A 17,525-nucleotide genomic window follows, 5' to 3' on the forward strand; every position below is an offset into this window, starting at 1 on the left:
GAATCGCATGAAAAACATGTACCGTTCCACTGAGGTCCATTTACCATTTCATTTTTACATTACTATCTCTTGATATTTTGAAGCAGCTTTAGGTTAAAACCAAAGCTAGTTTTAACTGAGTACAAAAGTATCTGTCCTTTTAATTACCGTAATTTTTTTTTTTAATTGAGGGCTACACTCTCCGTAGTACCACATCTTAATGCTGGTGAGAGCCAGGACATCAATCAGTCTGCATCGAGAGGTAAGGCCTCTGCATACGCTAACTTGGAGAGAAATTGAGGGACCCATATGGCAAAATGTGCCATTATGCTTAATTAAAAATTGATAAGAACTACATTTGTAAAACATCCAGCAAAGAGTGGAAGTGGGCTGAATATATAGCATAAAAGTAAGAATCCAAATTTATAACCTTGTAATCTGACTACAAGTTATTGTTCCCATATTTTGCAGAAGTTTGATTAAATCAGAGCGAGCTGGTACATCTGGCTAGGAGAAACTCCAGCACAACCTACGTCCAGACGAAAATTCTTGCAGACCTTTCATGGACATAGGACTAAACTCAAATATTACCACTGAGCTTTTAGGAGAGATCTCCCCACTGCACCGTAACAATGCTGAGATATCTTTGCAAGGAAATATTTGTAGATAATCCCGCTTCTGTTTAGGGATGGCACAGAACTGGTATAATAAATACACCGCCCCTTTTGCGGCCAATGTGCACGGAGGATGCTGGGAAGAGAGCCAAAGCAAAGTGATGTAATCCACAGCTGACAAAAAAGGCCACCTGGGGAAGCTGGGGCAGGACACGACGTGAGCTGCAAGGCTGACCTTTGAATTGCAGAAGCAGGAGGGGAAGCCTTTCAGCCGGTTCTGCTTTCCCTCCCCTGTGCCGAGGACAGGCAAGAGCTCTGGTACGGAAGTACCCACAGCAACAACACCCTAGGCAGGGTAATTAATAACTCACCAGCACTCACGCAATATTCTTCCATGGCTTCGTTTAAACAGGGATTGCTTTTGTCAACATCATTTCCGTACTTTGGCTCCAAATTTTAAATTTCCTTTAGATGCTCATTGTAATTTGGCAGCAAAGTATTTTAGAAAGAATTTGTTTTCACGCTGTTTTGTGCACAAAGCACCCTGCCAGTCACCACATCCCCTGACAATGGTGCAGGTCAAGCCATTTCCCCCTTGTTTTACACATTTAAAGCTGCTAACCTGTAGAAACTTTACTCTCATTGTGGTTTTGTTAATGGATTTTTCTGATTTCTCATACAATATTTGAATGCCCACTGTCTGTCCCGTGTCCTCGTGCTTGCACGTCACTGCTGTTCCTTAACTTCCCCTCCCGCTTTGGCAAAGATGTTGTACACCTTCAGGTGGTTATATTTATTTACAGAAGGACAAAAGTTTTAATTAATTCGAGGCACGTACAGTTCTTTAAACATATAGACAGGGCTTCAAGAGGAGTTAACACCTGAAGACAGCAGCACTCGCACTATCCTAAATGTTTCTGCAAGCCCTCGGGCTCCCAACCCCTCAGCCCAGCTGTTTTTAAGCATACAAGGGGACAGGTAAGAATCGGCTTCACACACATGCACATTCATAGAGGCGTCTCCAAACCCCACCGTTAAACACGTGCCATTGAAAAGGCGGAATGAAAATTTTAAAGAAAATAAACACGGCCCCACCGTCTAGAATAAAAAGGTGCGACCAGCGTGACTGGGAAGGGCCCGGGTATCTGCCTTATCGCCCTGTTCCAAAAATGGCTAGCGGCCCCGCCTGCGGCCTGGCCCCGCCAGCAGGGCTCGGGGTCGGGGTCGGCGGGGGCTGTGGAGCGGCGGACCCCCGGCACCTGCTTCTCCTCGCGGCGAGCGCTGCGCTGAGGCCTCGGCGCCGCCGCTGCGGAGGGACGACGGGCCAAGCGGGCCGGGCCGGGTCCCAGAGCCCCTCTCGGCCCCCCGCCGCGCCGAACCTCCCGCCCCGGCCTGCGCCGCCGGGCCCTGCCATGGCGACGGGCGGGGCGGCGCCGCGGTGACGTCAGGCGCACGGCTGGGCGGGGCTCGGCCTCGTGCTCCCTCAGAACCGCGGTTCCCGCCGGCGGGCGCGAGGGCGAGCGGTTGTTCTCTCCTCAGCGGGAGCTGGTCGTTAAACGTGTCTTGCTCGGGCAGACGCGGCCGCCTTTGCCTCTGCGGGTCGTGGCATCAGGTAATGGAGGGCGTTCAGCAGCGCCGGGCTCGTGAAAGGGGTAACTGCTGCTCCCAGAGGCAGAACTGCTGTCCCCCTGCTCCGGTCTTTGCAAAAATAAATTAATTCATACATAAAGTTTGAAGGAATTCCTTTAGATTCTTGAAAAATCCTGAAGCAGGTGGCTGCGTTGAGCCTGTGGAGAAGTGGAGTCACTTATAACAAGTGTAAATACTGTCTGGTCAGTTGGTTTACTGGGGAGAGGGAGGCACGGGTGGTAGCTTGGGTTTTGTCATGCTCATAGTTCTGTAAGTAGTATACCCTTAAGTAAGTAAGACTTCACTGAAATACAGTCAAAGAGTAATCATCAATAGTTTCCTGTCAAAATAAGAGGATAGGTTGAGTAGGTCCACGCAGGCATTTTTTTGCTGTCCAGTATTTTTCTGGAAAATTTGAAGTGGGGTTGGAGGCAGTAACAGGCAGAGAGGAGGCTCAGGGACTCTCCAAGATGGGCTGGGAATTGGGGTACATTGAAGTAACACCCTTAAATCACTACGCTGCGGGGCTTCAGAGGCTGCTTCTAGCTCTGCTGCTGTGTCGATCAAATAAGCTCCTTAATTCCCTTTACTGTGGCACCGCTTACTTGCTCCTGTACTGGAGCTAAGGATGAGCGAATCAATCATTTCTTTGCTACGTGACCTGGTGGATTATCTTTGTTCCCAAGTGCTTTGGGAAGAAGGATCATCTCTCCTCAGTGGCCGCTGCAATGATTGAGAACAAAACCAGTTTCTAACAAGTGACTTGGCTTATTCATTTCCCTAATTTTGGAGGCTTGGCCTTGGCTGGTGTTAATATAACTAACTCTTCCCAGAGGGACACTGCAGCATGAGAGAGTGACCTGAAAAAAAAAAAAAAAGAAGTTACTAGGAGGATGGATTATTTTAACAAACAGAGAAGCAAATAGTTTGCTTTAACTGTTAGTTCTCAATCCTGTGATGGGACAAAGTTACCCTAAAAATGTTTTGGTTTTGCAAAATGCTATACAAATACGTAGTGTTTATTCAAGATTAATATAGAATGACTATGCTGCAAAATGCTACTTTTTTATTTAATGTCATCCCTTATCAAATATCATTTTTTGGGAAAAATAGGTATAAAAACAGAACTTGAAAGAACTTTCTGATCAGGAAGTTGTTAGATCTGTTTCAGTACTATTCAAGAAGGTTGTAGAAGGAAAATGTTCATTCATGTTCTAGACTGTGCACTGTGTAAGGATTTTTTCCAAGTTTTTTAAGCACTGTTATAGTGGATAGTTTTAACGGTTGCACAGAAAAAAAAAAAAAACTCCAGACACCAAATGAAAAAGGTAGTTCTGAAATTGTTGTTTCCACCTGGCTCTGGAAGTGGGTGAGTTACAAGTATATGAGAAATTGAAAACGTTTCAACTAAAATGCCTGTAGTGAAATTAAACAGTAATGGCAGTCATTTAAATTCATTAAGCAAGGAAGTACTGAAAACAGTTATCAGCAGATATAAATCTAAAGTGGTTATTTAGTGCAGATTTCATTCTGAGACATATTAAACCACCTTAGCAGGGGCAGAGCCTTTCTTTTATCATTGCAGCGGGACTGATTTTTTTGAAACTAGCTTGGGATATAGTTAACTTCATTTTAAAACCTACATGTGCTGTACAATCAACAGGGCAGAAATTGCAGCTGGTTCTTCAGAGGAAAAAAATAAAGCTTTCCATTTATTAATAAAACTACCAGCCACACCCATGTAACTGCAAGGTAGGATTAAAAAGAAAATGTTCCATTAGAGAACGTCAACACGCTGTTCCCCGGTGGCGACCGAGAAGAAGAAATACTGTTGCTGTTGAGATGTTATTGAAAAAGTTCTGGAGCCAGGTGGAAACAATGTAGGATTTCAGATTTAGCTCATTTGGTGCCTGATGTTTGGGGTTTGTTCTGGTTTTTTGGTTTTCCTCTTGGGCGGGCAGTGGCTGTTTCCCTGCAGGGGAGCTCTGAGCGTGGGGGGTGTTGGGAGGGACTGGAGCTTGGGAGGGTAGAGAGCTGCCCTCCCTGGGATGCTCTGGCTGCCCTGGCTGGGTGCGTGTTAATAGGGAAATAATGAATGTTGTTAAACCCACGTTCGTTATTTATACAGGTCCAAGCTCGCACTTGTTTTTTACAGTCTGCCTTCTCCCTTACATATTAGCTGGAGCTAAATATAAACCGTATAAAGCTAGAGGAATGTAAAATTAAAGTGTGTGTGTGATGGGAGGAGGAGGAAGACCCAGCGGAGAGGACTGCTTGGCGGGAACCATTTCTCGTTAGTGTGGGGAAGAATGTTTTAGTGGCTGGGGAATGATAGTTTCTTACCCAAGCCTCTTGAAAAAGCTTGCTCCCTTGCAGTGTCAGGCTTTACGTGAATTCCTACACTTATATCTCACTTTTAGCATCTGAATACTTTCACTGTGGTGGGGCATTGGCTTAAAAAGCGTTCAGAGCGTAAGTCCTTGAAGGGTGCAGTCCTGACCCGGGTGAGGTGCTGGTTCAGAGCAGCGCTGGGGTCAGTCTGTGCCTGAAGCAACCTCTGTCAGTGGAGCTGCTGCAGCGCGGGCTTGGCACGAACTTTGTTAAAAAGCAGTTCCTGGCTTTGTGCTATATTAAACCCAGGATCGGTGCTCTGCAAGCGCACAGATAGCTGGAGGCGAAACAAATGGGCAGAGGGTGAAGACAGTGTTTATTTCTGTCACTTCGTTATGAGTCTCATGATGTTTCGACCTCCTTAAAACCATCTGAAAGAAAAGCGAGGAGGCACGTGCGGTCGCACAGATCCAGGCTCTGGGGCTCGCTAGCTTCTAGGGCTCCACTCAAGAACTGGGCCATGACTTTGGAGAGATCCCCTCCGGTCTGTCGGAGCAACGGGATGAGAACAAGAAGGTAGCGCCCTTCCCTGCTTCCCACTACCTCGCTTCAGCGCACAAGCCAGCTGGGTACCAATATTTTTCTAAATACTGGCCGTACCCGCTAGCTCTTAGGCCAGCGCTGTCGCGTCGCTCGCACCCGCTCTCCCCCAGCCCCGATGCGGCCATGGCCCCTGCCTGCCCTCGGCCTGCTGCCCGGGCACCCCGGCTCCTTGAGCTGCTTTGACTCTTTTCAGCGACTCCAAATTAAAAGCAGAGCTTGCTGTTTCTTCCCTGCTAAAAACTGCTTTCTTCAAGCCCCAAACTGTAGTTTTAAAAAACAAAACCAGCTTTTTTATTTTTTTTTAATGAAAACAGTAAAAACAGTATCTTCCCCGGGGGTGAGACAGTTCTGATGACAGGCTCGTGGAGCCGGGCACTACAGTGTCCGATCCTGCAGCCCTTTCCCGCTAGTTCGTCCAAAACGCCTCTAAGTGCGGAGGTAGCGCGGGGCGGCCCTCAGCGCCTCCGCGGGCGCGGAGCTGCGCGCAAGCGCCTCCCCCCGCGGTGGGGTGGGCCGGGCCGACTCGTGTCGTGTCCCCCCCCCGCCCGCGACGTCGGCCGGCCCAGCGGCGCGGCCCGCCCCCCGCGGAGGGAGACGCCATTGCGGGTTGTTTGTGCAGGCGGCGGAGGGAGGCGGCGCCGCGGCCGCGGACTCTTTCCCCGCGGCGATCATGTCCACCCCGGCGCGGCGCAGGCTGATGCGCGACTTCAAGAGGTGAGCGGCACCCCCAGCTCCGCCGCCGGCCGCCCTGCGGGGAGCGGGCACCCCTCCCGGGGGACAGGGCCGGCCCGGCAGCGAGGGAAGCGCCGCCGCTACTCGGGCAGAGCCGCCTAGCTGCGGGCCTGACCCGGCCGTTTGCGGGGCTGGGGCTCCGGCTCCGGCTCGGGCTCGCACCGTCGGGCAGCCCCGGCGAGAGGAGGGGGCCGTGCCCGTGGGCAGCGGCAGGGCGAGGAGCCGCCAGCGGGCTGCGCGGGGGCGGCGGGTCCCGGGCCGTTCCTCCGGCCCCGCTCCTTTGTGCCGGGGCCGGGAGCTGGCGCGGAGCCCCCGTCCCCGGGGTCCTCCCTCGTCCCCGGGGTCCTCCCCTGGTGGGTGCCGCCGGGCGGCGGGGCAGGGGCGCGCTCCGAGCCAGCGGCTTCGCCCGTTCCCCCCTCGGGGAGCGGGGGTGGGAAGTGCTCTCCGGGGAGGCGGCTGCCGGGGGTGAGCGGGGGGGGTCCCGGCGGGCAGGGCCGGCTTTGTTTGTGCTGGGCGCCGCGGCCCCGGCCGCCCGCCTCGCCCGTGCGCCGACGGCTGGGGGCGTCTGAGGATAAAAGTTGAAGCCGTGCCTTCAAAACAAGGGCAGCCCCCGGCCTCCCCGTCGGCGTGGGAAGGGACCGGGTCGGGGGAACCTCCCTGGGAGTGCCCCGGCCGGGGTGGTGGGGGGGTGTTAATCGGGCGGGAGTCCGGCCGCTGAGCGAGCGAGGGGTTCGGGAATGCTTAGGGAAGGTTCACCTGGGGGCGGTGGGCTCTCCGGTGGCGGGGTTAGATGCCAGGATCTTACCGGTGCCCTGGCCCTAGAAGGGCCCGGCGGGCAGAGCTGGCCGAGGCTGGATGTTTGTGCCGTACTTCCCGCACCCCCTTCCTTTCCTCGCAGAAGCTTTTGAATACCGAAGGTGTTTGGCCCAGTTTTCTGAACGGGCCAGGCTTTAGATGCGTTTGAGGCTTGTTGGGCTTGACCGTCTCTGAAAATAAGTGCAATTCGGGACGGATATCTTAAAAACGAAGCGCAAAGAATTATCAAACACTTAATTTGTGTATATATAGTAAAAAGCAAAATGCCTTTTAAGCTTTTTATGTGCATGCTAGTCTGTCTAAAGTTTTCAATCCTGAGGAATCTTTTGTATAATATATACAAACTGCTAAAGAGGCAGTTATTAGCTGCAGTCTTTTAAATGTTAATGACTGAACCACAGACTCTAGAATAATTTATTTCCAGTTTGACACGTAAACACGCAACAGAGAGTGTGGAAAAAGGTGGTGGGTTCTTTTGTAAGCTTTACAATACGTCGTATGATTTCTCTTGACTGGAGTCGCTTGTAAGTTGTTGGAGGTGAGTCAGCTTTGATAGTGTCTCTTTTTTTAGCGTAGCTATGTTATACCAGTACCTGAAAATACATCAGTAAACAGTTGACGCGTATTGTAGTTGCTTTACGTGACTGCACGTAAAGCTACAGTGGTAAGAGCCTGATTTGTGAATCTACAACACGTTGGACATTTTTGAGATGCGGAGCCGACCTCTTCTGTTGTGTTTGGGAGTTGGTGTTTGCTAAGCGGGTGTTGCTTGATTCCTGTTCAAATCAAAACAGGATATTCAGCCTTTTTTATTGTATTCGGTTACACAGATGACATGAACCAGTGATTTTTTCAGGGCAAGTGACTAAGTAATTTTTCAAGATTGCAATCAGATGTGGGTTTTATTATTTTACAATCTCAGGCGGACTGGTTTAATAATTTTGAAATAGAAGGTGGAGAGAAGACTTTAAAGCTGTGCAAAAGTATAATCAAGTAAACACAAAGTAAATCAGGTTTATTTATCTAATATATGACAACTTTGATATCCCCAAACTTATGTAACTTTTTCATGTCAGTTTTTTTTACTCTTCCCTTTCCTACCGTAAGTTATATTTTTGTTTAGCCTTATGTTACATGTACCTCATACTGACAAAGCAGACCGTGTGCTGTGAACTCTGATTCACTTTGTTAAATATAAACTCCTTTTGCATACTGTGATTGTCAAGAGCAGTGAAGAGAGAACAGTTCAACAGATTTTGTATCTCCTCTAATTTGGCTAAGCCAACAGAAAAACAAGTTAATTTTTTTAAAATTATTATTTCTTCTGTTAAAAAGAGGTTACAAATAATACATTTTCCCTAGCTGTTTAAGATTTCCAGGTGCTTTTTAGATTGGTCTAATTTCCAGTCCTTGCCACAACCTTTCTGTAGTTGGACCCTTTGACAGTAGGGTGCACATGAGCTTTTAAATTGATCGAAAAACCAAAGCCATCCTTCAGATGCATTTGTCAGGCTGAATGCTTAGGCAATATTGTTGGCATGCAGCCTGGCTGTTATGTAGGAAGAAGTCCCATTCCTGCTCTCCCTGACCAAAATAGTAGGTGGTTTATGCTGTGATACTAAGCTGTGTGAACTGCGTGTGCTTGGGGAGCAAGGATGTAAACACAGAGTTCAGAGGGGATCTCAGCTGCAAACGGAGCGAGCCCTGCTTCTGGGCTGTCTCTGTAGGGCAACGCCATTGCTCAGCATCCATGTACACGTGCAGTTTTACCACAGATTTAGGCAGTGCAAGCGTAGGAGAATTTACTGGCTGTATACCACTGTCAGCTCTGAATAAATCTGCATTTACACACCGACGTTTAGTTAGAATTTGTCACTTGGTCTGCAGGGCTTTTGGTGGCGACTTGTTCATAAGCATACTGTGATGTGGTCAAACCTCATGTTAACACTGAGAATTGCTTCTGAAGCAAGGACAGTGACTGCATTTTCTTTATTCGTGTGTAACTCAAGCAGCTGAATAGGCAGGGTGGGTAGGAGCTGTCACCAAAGGGGTTTGATCGGGCAAGTTGCTCATCGCGTGGTTGGGGCTTGCTGGTTTACGTTGTTCAGGGTCTTATGTGATCCTGAAGCAGAATCCTAAGCAGAAACATTGGTATACAGGAGGATGGGCAGAAGGAGAGTATCTGGATCCTGCTTTTTGGTTGCGATACATATTTCTGTCTGGTCCAAGTTTATGTGGCTTTCAGTAAGTAATGTGATTTTCCCTAGTCCAGGGATTAAGGAACTAAAAAGAATGTAAAATGCTTCCATGATTACTTTAGAGATAAACACATTTATTGAACTGGTGAGAGGGAGCAGTACACAGGTTTTCCCCTTGCTCCCTTTTGAAGCAATCAGCTTGCCAGTCAAAATAGGCTTATACCAAATTTAGCCACATCGTGCACATGGGTCTGGGAATGCAGGAAAAGCCTGCGCTGACAGTCCCTTGTGCTTAGTCCTAGCAAGCGTGCTGTGTAAGTGTCACTGGCTGGTTTTCAGCTCCTGTTTGTGGCTGCAATTTGTTCTCTTCTTCGTTGTGGCAGCCAGCAGCAATTGCTCTTCCGTAGTTCACTATGGAGTGCTGTAAATCCCAGCTGTATGTGGTGCTTTAAATTACTGTTATGGTTAATGCTTTGTTCCCTGCGCACTTAACCTAACCTCTTGGGCTGTTGTAGTGTGATGTAATACATGAGAAAATCTTGATGTGCGTTGTCTTGTAGGTTTGTGTTTTGGAGGACTGATAATCTGCATGTAATGCTTTGTGTATTCTCTGATTTGGAATGAGAAAATATTTACAAAATCTGAGTATTACTGTTAAATAATACTTGCAGGTGGAAGTATTTAATTTATACAAGGCTTGTCATTCTATATTTGTAATTCTTAGATTGCAAGAAGACCCTCCTGTGGGTGTCAGTGGTGCACCATCTGAGAATAACATAATGCAGTGGAATGCAGTTATATTTGGGTAAGAGCTTTTGATCACTATAAAATTCTATATCAAAGGGCTAAATTTAACAAAACCTAGGTTTTGTTTCTACAATTATTCTCTTCTTTTATGTCCATAAAGTCAAGGAAACCTAGAAGAATGACCAAGTGTGCTGTTGCGGTAAAAATCTGTTTTCAGGGGTAATACAGAATGTGTAGGAAAGAAAAATTTAAAATGTGTTTATCTTTTTTGTTGAATAAAGCTTGCATATGGCTTAATAAATAGGTTAGACTGCGTAGGAGTTGGATTATGAAAAAGCAGGCTTCCTCTTTAAAGTACGTAAGAGCCGCATGTTCTCGACCATTAAATCCAGATGTATTAGCAGTGATTGGATTGCTTCCCAGTAGAACGAGGTACAGGTTCTGTCTAGGAAGTTACATTACATATCCTACAGAACAGGAACTGGCTTAGTATCCTTTCATAAAACTGAAGCATGGTTGCTAGTAATTTGCTCATTAATTCCAATCTAGTCACGTAATGGCGTGTGTGTTGTTTGGGACGATGATAACCTTGACTAGCAGCTTGACTAAGGGAAAGTGTCTTAGGTACGACAAAGCTCCCAGAGGTTTCCTCTGGATACTTCTTTAAATATTTAAATTACTGCCTCTACCTTTATCTTGGGGAGGATGAGGGAGAAGATAGACATTTATTGTGCCTGCTTAGAAGTAGGTGATGATCGCTTTTAACTGGAGTTTATTTTTAAAACCTTTCAGGCCTGAAGGGACACCTTTTGAAGATGGTAAGCCACTAACTTTTATATCCTCTGTCGTTCTTACGGATATTGCCAGTATTAACATTGTTCTGTTTTTAAAAAAAATAATAGATGTTATCTGTATATAATTTGGAACAAACCAAGCAAGTAAAGGAGTAAGGTCTTGTTGGCTATAAAAGTATGTATTTTGATGTAAGCAGTGTCTTGTCATAGTGGTTGATGGTTAGTTAGAAAGCTACGAAGCAATGCTTATTTCAAGACTTGTTTATACATATGCACTAGAGCTTTTAGTGGGGGAGGTTGGTCTAATGCTGCCAGATGTGTTTTCATATCTCCATAGCTAAGCTCAACAAGACAGTGTGCTTTTCTGGTTTCATCTTTGTGGCACGTTTGATTCATCTCTGTTCTCCTAATGAAGAACAGGTGAAAACTCTTGAACTGTTCTGAATATAGAACTCAGTGAGGGGGAGAGAATACCAAATCTGTACATAAACATGAAAGTTGGTGTGTAATGAATCTCCCTTAGGCATATGAGGAATAATGAGTTTAATAATTATAGTAGTATTGCAGTAATCGGCAGCAGATGGGTTTTTCTCTGTGTTGGTTGGAGGAGTTAGAGTAAATTATTCACTGATCCATAATAAAGGTTTTCAGTGAATCAGTCATGAGCTCCAAAGACTGAGATTGCTGATCATGAAATTCCGGTGCTGCTTTGCTGGCACCACAGTGCCTTCTTAATGAAACGCCTTAAAGTCACTGAAGTCCATGGAACCGGCACGTTGGGTCACAGAAAAAGGGGAGGGCAGTGGGATAATTGATGTCGGATCTAGCTGCCTTTGCCATGTATACAGTGAATCTCCAAGCTTCTACCTAGCTGCCGCTGCTGGTTTTATTACCATCACTAAGTAGTAGTTCCATAGTTCCATTATCACTTGAAATATATGAAAAGAAACTGGACTCAGTGTTGTTTGTTCATGTAATGGTGAGGAGAAGTATTGATCATGGAGCACATAACTTATATTGTAAATGTTCTTGGAGGTGTTCTTTTGTTGTTAGTTATCTGATTGTATTTATGTTTGTTTGGACAGGTACTTTTAAACTAGTAATAGAATTTTCAGAAGAATATCCAAATAAGCCTCCAACTGTAAGGTTTTTATCAAAAATGTTCCATCCAAATGGTGAGTAAATAATTTTTATGTAGCCATAATACCCATTAAATATTATGGTGTGGTCATGTATTCTGCAAAGCTCCAGAATGCTTAACAGCTCTCCATCTCTCTTCATTGCTGCCTCTGAAGAAGATGTCCAGGACAGCAACTGCTTGATGAAAAATTAAGAATTATGATGCTATTAAGAAGCAGCTATTTGTCTCTTTCTAATCAATATATAGCCTCAGTAATAAACCCTGTGAGCATTTTCAGCCGCAGCTGCACTTAGGTTGGCTTAAAGAGGCAATTCTGGTTGTTGATTCCTGCCCCCTTCCATGTAACAGTAGCTGTGTATGTGCAGCCACATCATGAAGTGGAGTAGGGAACTGGTCGAGCCAAACATCACTTATTTCTGTTGGGTGAGATTTCAGCCAAGTCCATGCCTCCGTTTGGTTCATTGTACCCATCGGTACTAGCGCAAGGAAGAAGGTGAGAATGCACAGTGATAGGGGAGTGCAGAGGAGGAGGCTGACCCTGAGTGATGAGGGCAGTGTTACAAGAGCGCGCCATGGTTCCTGCTCCAGCACCTCATAGGTTTTATCCAGTTGTTCTTGCATGCGGAAAAGACAAACCATGCCTTTTGCTTTCCAAGCCCCTCTGTAGCAAAGAGGGGTGTAGATTCAATTTGAGGGTTGAAGCATAAGCCCATTACAGCATTTCTTGTAGCTTGAGCCCTCCTTGAACAGAGGTGTGACCTTGGCTTCAGTTCTGTGACTTTTTTGACAGGGGTTTTGTAATTTGTTGCTTTTCATTGGCATGAACAAGCTAGAAGACTAGGATGTAGGAGTTTGGCCAATCTCAGTTTCATGCAGACTCTTACATTAAGACTACTGATAGGTATCCAGACAGAAGTAGGATTTCAGGCACACTTTTCAGGAGTTTCTATTGTCTGCCTTAGTGTGTCCCATAGCGAGTGTAGAGTGTGTGAAAACGGGGCAAGAACTCCCTCCGTTCGTGCGTGAGTCCGTTCAGACTGTGAGATGCTCGGCTGGTGCATTGGATTCACTGTGCGTATCTGGGCCAGTCACACGAGAGGAGGAAACCAAGTGTACCAGTTCCTGTGCTAATGCCATAATCTTTAGACCTTCCTTCTTTTCCTCTTAAGTGTTCTGTTACTTCCAGTACTTCCTTCAAAATACAAGATGTCAGACTACAGAAAATTGTGAGACATAACTGCTGTCCTCTTTCCTAAAGCATTAATTTAAGCACAGTCTGAATTGGAACAGTAACTCTGCGTTGAACAGTATGTAATGAACAACCTATAAAATAAATCTGATAGTTTCTAAATGATATCTATATTGTATTTACAGTTTATGCGGATGGTAGCATATGTTTAGATATTCTTCAGAATCGCTGGAGTCCAACATATGACGTTTCATCTATTTTAACTTCAATTCAGGTAACTTTGCAACTATTTTAGCAAATAATTACATTGTTGTAAGTCTCTATTCCAGAATACACAGCTCAGTGATGTGGCTAGCAGGTATCTCTATCAAGGGGGACTTCAGATACTTGTGAGCTAAGCAGTAGCTTTTTAGATCCAGTAAAGGCTAAGGTGCTGACCTATGTGATTACTAATTTTGAGCTACAAAACTGCCATTAGATATTTTTTTACAGGAAAGCAGCTACTGATTTGGATTCCTTTTTAACTGTTTTTAGTCAAGGTAGGACATCAGATGTAGAAATCTGCCTAGTGTTTGAAACACTAACCTTTATCATGAAACCTGCCCCATGAAGTCGTCAAGGAGACAACACCGCTGAAACCTACTTTACTTGGAATAAGTAAAAATGGCCTGGCACAGCAAAAATGTACACTTCCTCTTGTCCTGTGTGATTGTTTTTATTTTTCTACAGTGAAGTTTTGTAGGAGGCATCTTGAGCCCCTCTTTAGTCCTGAATGACAATAGTAGTGTAATTACCAAATAATCTATTAGCATCATACTGCTAACTGGCACAAAGGACCATGGATCTGTTAAGTTTGTGAACCTAGAAGTGTGGCCAGTGCTAATGCTTATGCAGTGTATAATTTGAGGTTCAGTAGTGTAATTATGGGTGCCTAACCATGAGTTTAACTGTTTATTTTTTTCAATTGGGCTCTTCTGAGTCACGTCTGCCTCCTGAAACACAGGCGATTTGCAAGCTCTAAGTTGATTTTTCCCCGATGTAAAATGCGTTGGTTTGTCTCATGTTTTGTTTTCCCCTTTTCACAGTCTCTGCTTGATGAACCTAATCCAAACAGTCCAGCAAACAGTCAGGCGGCACAACTCTATCAGGAGAACAAACGTGAATATGAGAAAAGAGTTTCAGCTATTGTCGAACAAAGTTGGAATGATTCGTAACAGCTGTTTTGTTACTCTCCATCCTCATCATCGTTATGTACAATTTAACTCTCAATAGAAAGGCTACCAGAAATTTCAAGTGCCACAGTTCTAAGAATTTGCATAAAAACTCATCTGCAAACAAAATTAAGCCCTCCAGTTTAGGAAACTTAAAAGCTTGTGTATCTTGATTAACGTACTTTTTATTGCATGGTCTGAACTAAGTTATTGCTACATAAATTTGTAATATATCCTGTTTGTATTTTTTTTCCAAGTGTATAATGTTGGTGTGGAGTTTTCATGACAGAATATACACATTTTGTAAATCTGTACTTTTTCAAATATTGAATGCCTTATTTTTGAATTCTTTAGATTTTTAAATTGGAGAAAAGCACTTAACAAAGTTTTTATATATAAATATTTCATGTAAAACTGTTAAATACATAACCTTAGTGCAAGACATTCTGCTCTCACGCTGTATCTCTTTCAAAGGACTCACTTTTAGTCCATTTTTCCTTTTGCTACATGCTAATTATACCACGCACTTTACAAACGGAAAAGTTAATCCATGATGTAACTGTCTTCACTGGATGTCTCTGCTTTTGCACCAGAGCTTAACTTGCTTCTGTGTGTCCTCAGTTGTATGAGGAAGAGAAGTACTGGCAGCTGCCAGCTTACAAATGGGGAAACGGATGTAACTATTTTGCTAAAAGTCCCACTTCAAACCAGTGGCAGAGTTGCAGACAGGACCTGGATGACCAGGCTTGATGATTATGCATTCTTAGTAACTTTTATTTTTTAGGGAGATTGTATTTTACCAGGTCATAAAGTGTTGGCATCTAAATCTGTCCTATATTCACACACTGTAATATAGTTTCAAATATCTTCTAATAACTAAAGAGGTGCCCCAGTAGTTTCCCTTGGGGGTAGGGAAAACATTCATCACCGACAGAAGAAAACATGCCTGCAGATGTAATGGAGTTATTCTTTGGAACTTAGCTGTGTACCATGTGGTCAAGTCTCGTGTCTGTGTCATGAGAGGTTCCACATATTCTTAAATTGCCAGTTTTAAAGAAGTTTGGGTTTGTTTTTGTAAATGTCGATGTGGTAATTTCTTACTCCATTCTGTAAACCAGGCTGGATGACTACAGTAAAGAATTAGGCTTTTTTTTTTTTCTCCCAGCCACAAAATTGTAATCCCTTTGTCATAATTCCAACCAGCATTACATATCCCCAAATCCCATCCCAAAATACAGCTCAGTGGTGCCTGAAAAGCAGTGCTATTTCTGCTAGAAGAGAAAATGTTGTTTATTCACGCTAGTCCTTACTAAAAGTTAGTCTCTGTAAATGTAGTGAAACAGGAATATCAATGTATACCTCATACCTGCTTGTAAAATTGTTTTATAGGAGCAGCACTGTTGAGTTTAGAACCAGCGATGAGAATACTAGTCAAAGTGCTCTGTGTTAGTAGCTTGTGGAGCAAAATTATTCTACCTGAGGTGAGAGTTGTTAGAAAACTGTAGGTAGTGTGCAAAGGCTCAGCAACATTAGTGCTGGGTAATACTACGCTACAGCCTTGCTAAGTCCGTTCGCTTTCCTTGGGTCAGTGAATTTGTGTTTAAAAATTCTTCAATCTATGTCTAATGATTCACAGAAGCCCCAAAGAAAGCCCTATTGCCTTTTGACTATGGTGAAGTTACAGTAACAGTAGTGAAGCGGTGTTACATAGCTTAAAGTGGCATCAGTGCTGAGGCTGTTCACAAATGTACTACGGGAAAGCTTCCTGTTCCAAAGAATTAGTCTAAACTTTGAAGTTGTTTTGGTTTTTTTTTTTTAAATTCTGCCTCCTGTTTCAGTATTTATTTTTGTTCCTTTGACATGTATGTGAGATGAGATTTGCCCCTCATTGGAGTCCACGTTAATTTGATTATTCCTGAGCAGCCAGGTCAGCCTAGTTACAGACTGATGAAGCTCAGAAAATGTTTCTGTGTATCTGGGATGGAGGCAGCGTACGTCTGAGAAACGTAATTGGAGCAGAAGGAGGTTTAACTGGTGATCAGCACTGCAACCTCAGAGTGCCTGGGCAGGAACCCACAGTATACGGGCACACCTGCGTGCTTGAAGGCATGAGAGCATTCTCTGTTGTAGGCAGGATGTGGAGCCTACAGCGAGTAGTGAAAGTCCGGGTGGGAAATGTCCTGTTGTCCCACAGAGGAAGGCAGTGGTTGTATTCCCGGTGTACAGCAGGGAGGGACGCTCCCTTGTTTGACCGGATCTCGTGTGTTAACGCCGTGCGATGACTGCGGAATGGGGATGAGAACAGCCCGATGGTGACAATCCAGGTTTTTGAGGGTGAGCTGTGGGTAGATGCTGGTGTGGAGGAACCTGCGTTTCTTGTCCTCGAGCGCACGGGAGTCTGTGCAGCCTCCCGGCTGAGAGCCATGAGGGGGAAAAGAGGATTGGTGACTTCTGCAAACCCTCCCAAGGCACACGTTAAAAATAATCGCCGAGCAGAGATTAAAATCCGTTAAAACTTGACAGAGAAACAATCACCAGGCACAACGAGATGGTGTAAAGGAACATTATTTACCACCCGGCCTGGCTAGCACCATGTGCCCTGGCTTTGCCCTTTCCGCTGGCTGCTCGGGCAGGCCCTCTCGCCAACCTGGGCTCCTGAAGCCTTTGTACAAAGCCTGCGTGAAGCCATCACCAGCTGGTTTACTTTTACTGATCGCCCGGCCTGGCGTCACCTCCTTGTGCTCCCCGGCCCCGCCATCCTCCTTCCTCTTCAGGTCTCCTGCGTGCCTGCGCTGGGGCCGCTCCTGCCCGGCTGTGAGCTGCCCTGGAGCGTCCCTCGCAGGAGCGCGGCTCGCTGATGTAGCACCTTGTCTGTGCGTGTATCAACTCCTCTGCTGCGGGTTTAGAATTGCGGCGCGGAGCGGGAGCTTAGTGACAGACCGCCCCCGCCCCGTGCCGTCGGCAGGCCGCGGGGCTGTCCGGGCACGGGCCTTTCGCCGCCCTGGCGGATCCGCGACCAGTGCGCGCCGAGGGTAGAAGAGGGCACCTTCCCCTCGGGCAGCCGCGCTGCCTCAGCCCCGCTCTACCCCGCTTCCCCCGGGCTGGCGAGCGCCGGGCCCGGCCGCTCGCCCCGCCGCCGGAGCCGGGCTCCACAGAGACCGGAAGGCCTCCGCCTGCCCCGGCGCTCTGCCCCTCGCCTCGTCTGCCCTGGAGGAGCGGGGGCGGGGCCGCGCAGGCGCGCTGCGCGCAGCCGCGCCCGGGCTGAGGGGGGCTGTGGGCCGCGCCTGAGGCTGCCGCGGTCCCCTCAGGGCGGCGGCCCCGCGGCAGCCGGTACGGCGGGAGGGCGGCGGGAAGGCGGCGGGGCTGCGCGGGCCTTCGTGCCTTACCTGTGGGGCGGCCGGACCCCCACCGCGGGCCTGCCCGGCGGGGCGGGCCTGTCAGGCGGGTCTGAGCCCGAGCCCGGGAGCGGTGCGAGGCGCCAAACGGCTGCGGCCGCAGAGCGGTGCGAGGCCGAGCTGCAGAGGCGGCCTGGGGAAGCCCC

The 17,525-nt window shown here is 46.7% G+C and overlaps 1 protein-coding gene across 2 annotated transcripts; it reads left to right on the forward strand.

Annotated features, from left to right (window-relative positions):
* Window positions 1–209: 209 nt before the first annotated feature.
* On the forward strand, window positions 210–14,428 carry UBE2B (ubiquitin conjugating enzyme E2 B). 2 transcript variants are annotated; one of them, XM_075510435.1, is made up of 6 exons: window positions 210–241; window positions 9,627–9,707; window positions 10,442–10,467; window positions 11,529–11,618; window positions 12,959–13,047; window positions 13,859–14,428. In XM_075510435.1, exons 2-6 carry the CDS (start codon window positions 9,682–9,684, stop codon window positions 13,985–13,987), a joined length of 360 nt encoding a protein of 119 aa, XP_075366550.1. In that variant the 5' UTR covers window positions 210–241; window positions 9,627–9,681; the 3' UTR covers window positions 13,988–14,428. The 2 variants fall into 2 exon arrangements, with proteins under 2 accessions (XP_075366550.1, XP_075366549.1); XM_075510434.1 differs by lacking the exon at window positions 210–241 and adding an exon at window positions 5,712–5,870.
* The last annotated feature ends 3,097 nt before the right edge of the window (window positions 14,429–17,525 follow it).

This window comes from Mycteria americana, chromosome 8, assembly GCF_035582795.1.
Source record: "Mycteria americana isolate JAX WOST 10 ecotype Jacksonville Zoo and Gardens chromosome 8, USCA_MyAme_1.0, whole genome shotgun sequence".
NCBI classification, from domain to species: domain Eukaryota; kingdom Metazoa; phylum Chordata; class Aves; order Ciconiiformes; family Ciconiidae; genus Mycteria; species Mycteria americana.

Bases quoted from the DNA above. Each gene is read 5' to 3' on its own strand.
- UBE2B (XM_075510434.1), top strand. From the start codon at position 5,827: ATGTCCACCCCGGCGCGGCGCAGGCTGATGCGCGACTTCAAGAG. The intron at 9,708-10,441 runs GTAAGAGCTTTT...AAAACCTTTCAG, and splicing joins TGGAATGCAGTTATATTTGG to GCCTGAAGGGACACCTTTTG. The intron at 11,619-12,958 runs GTGAGTAAATAA...TTGTATTTACAG, and splicing joins AAAAATGTTCCATCCAAATG to TTTATGCGGATGGTAGCATA.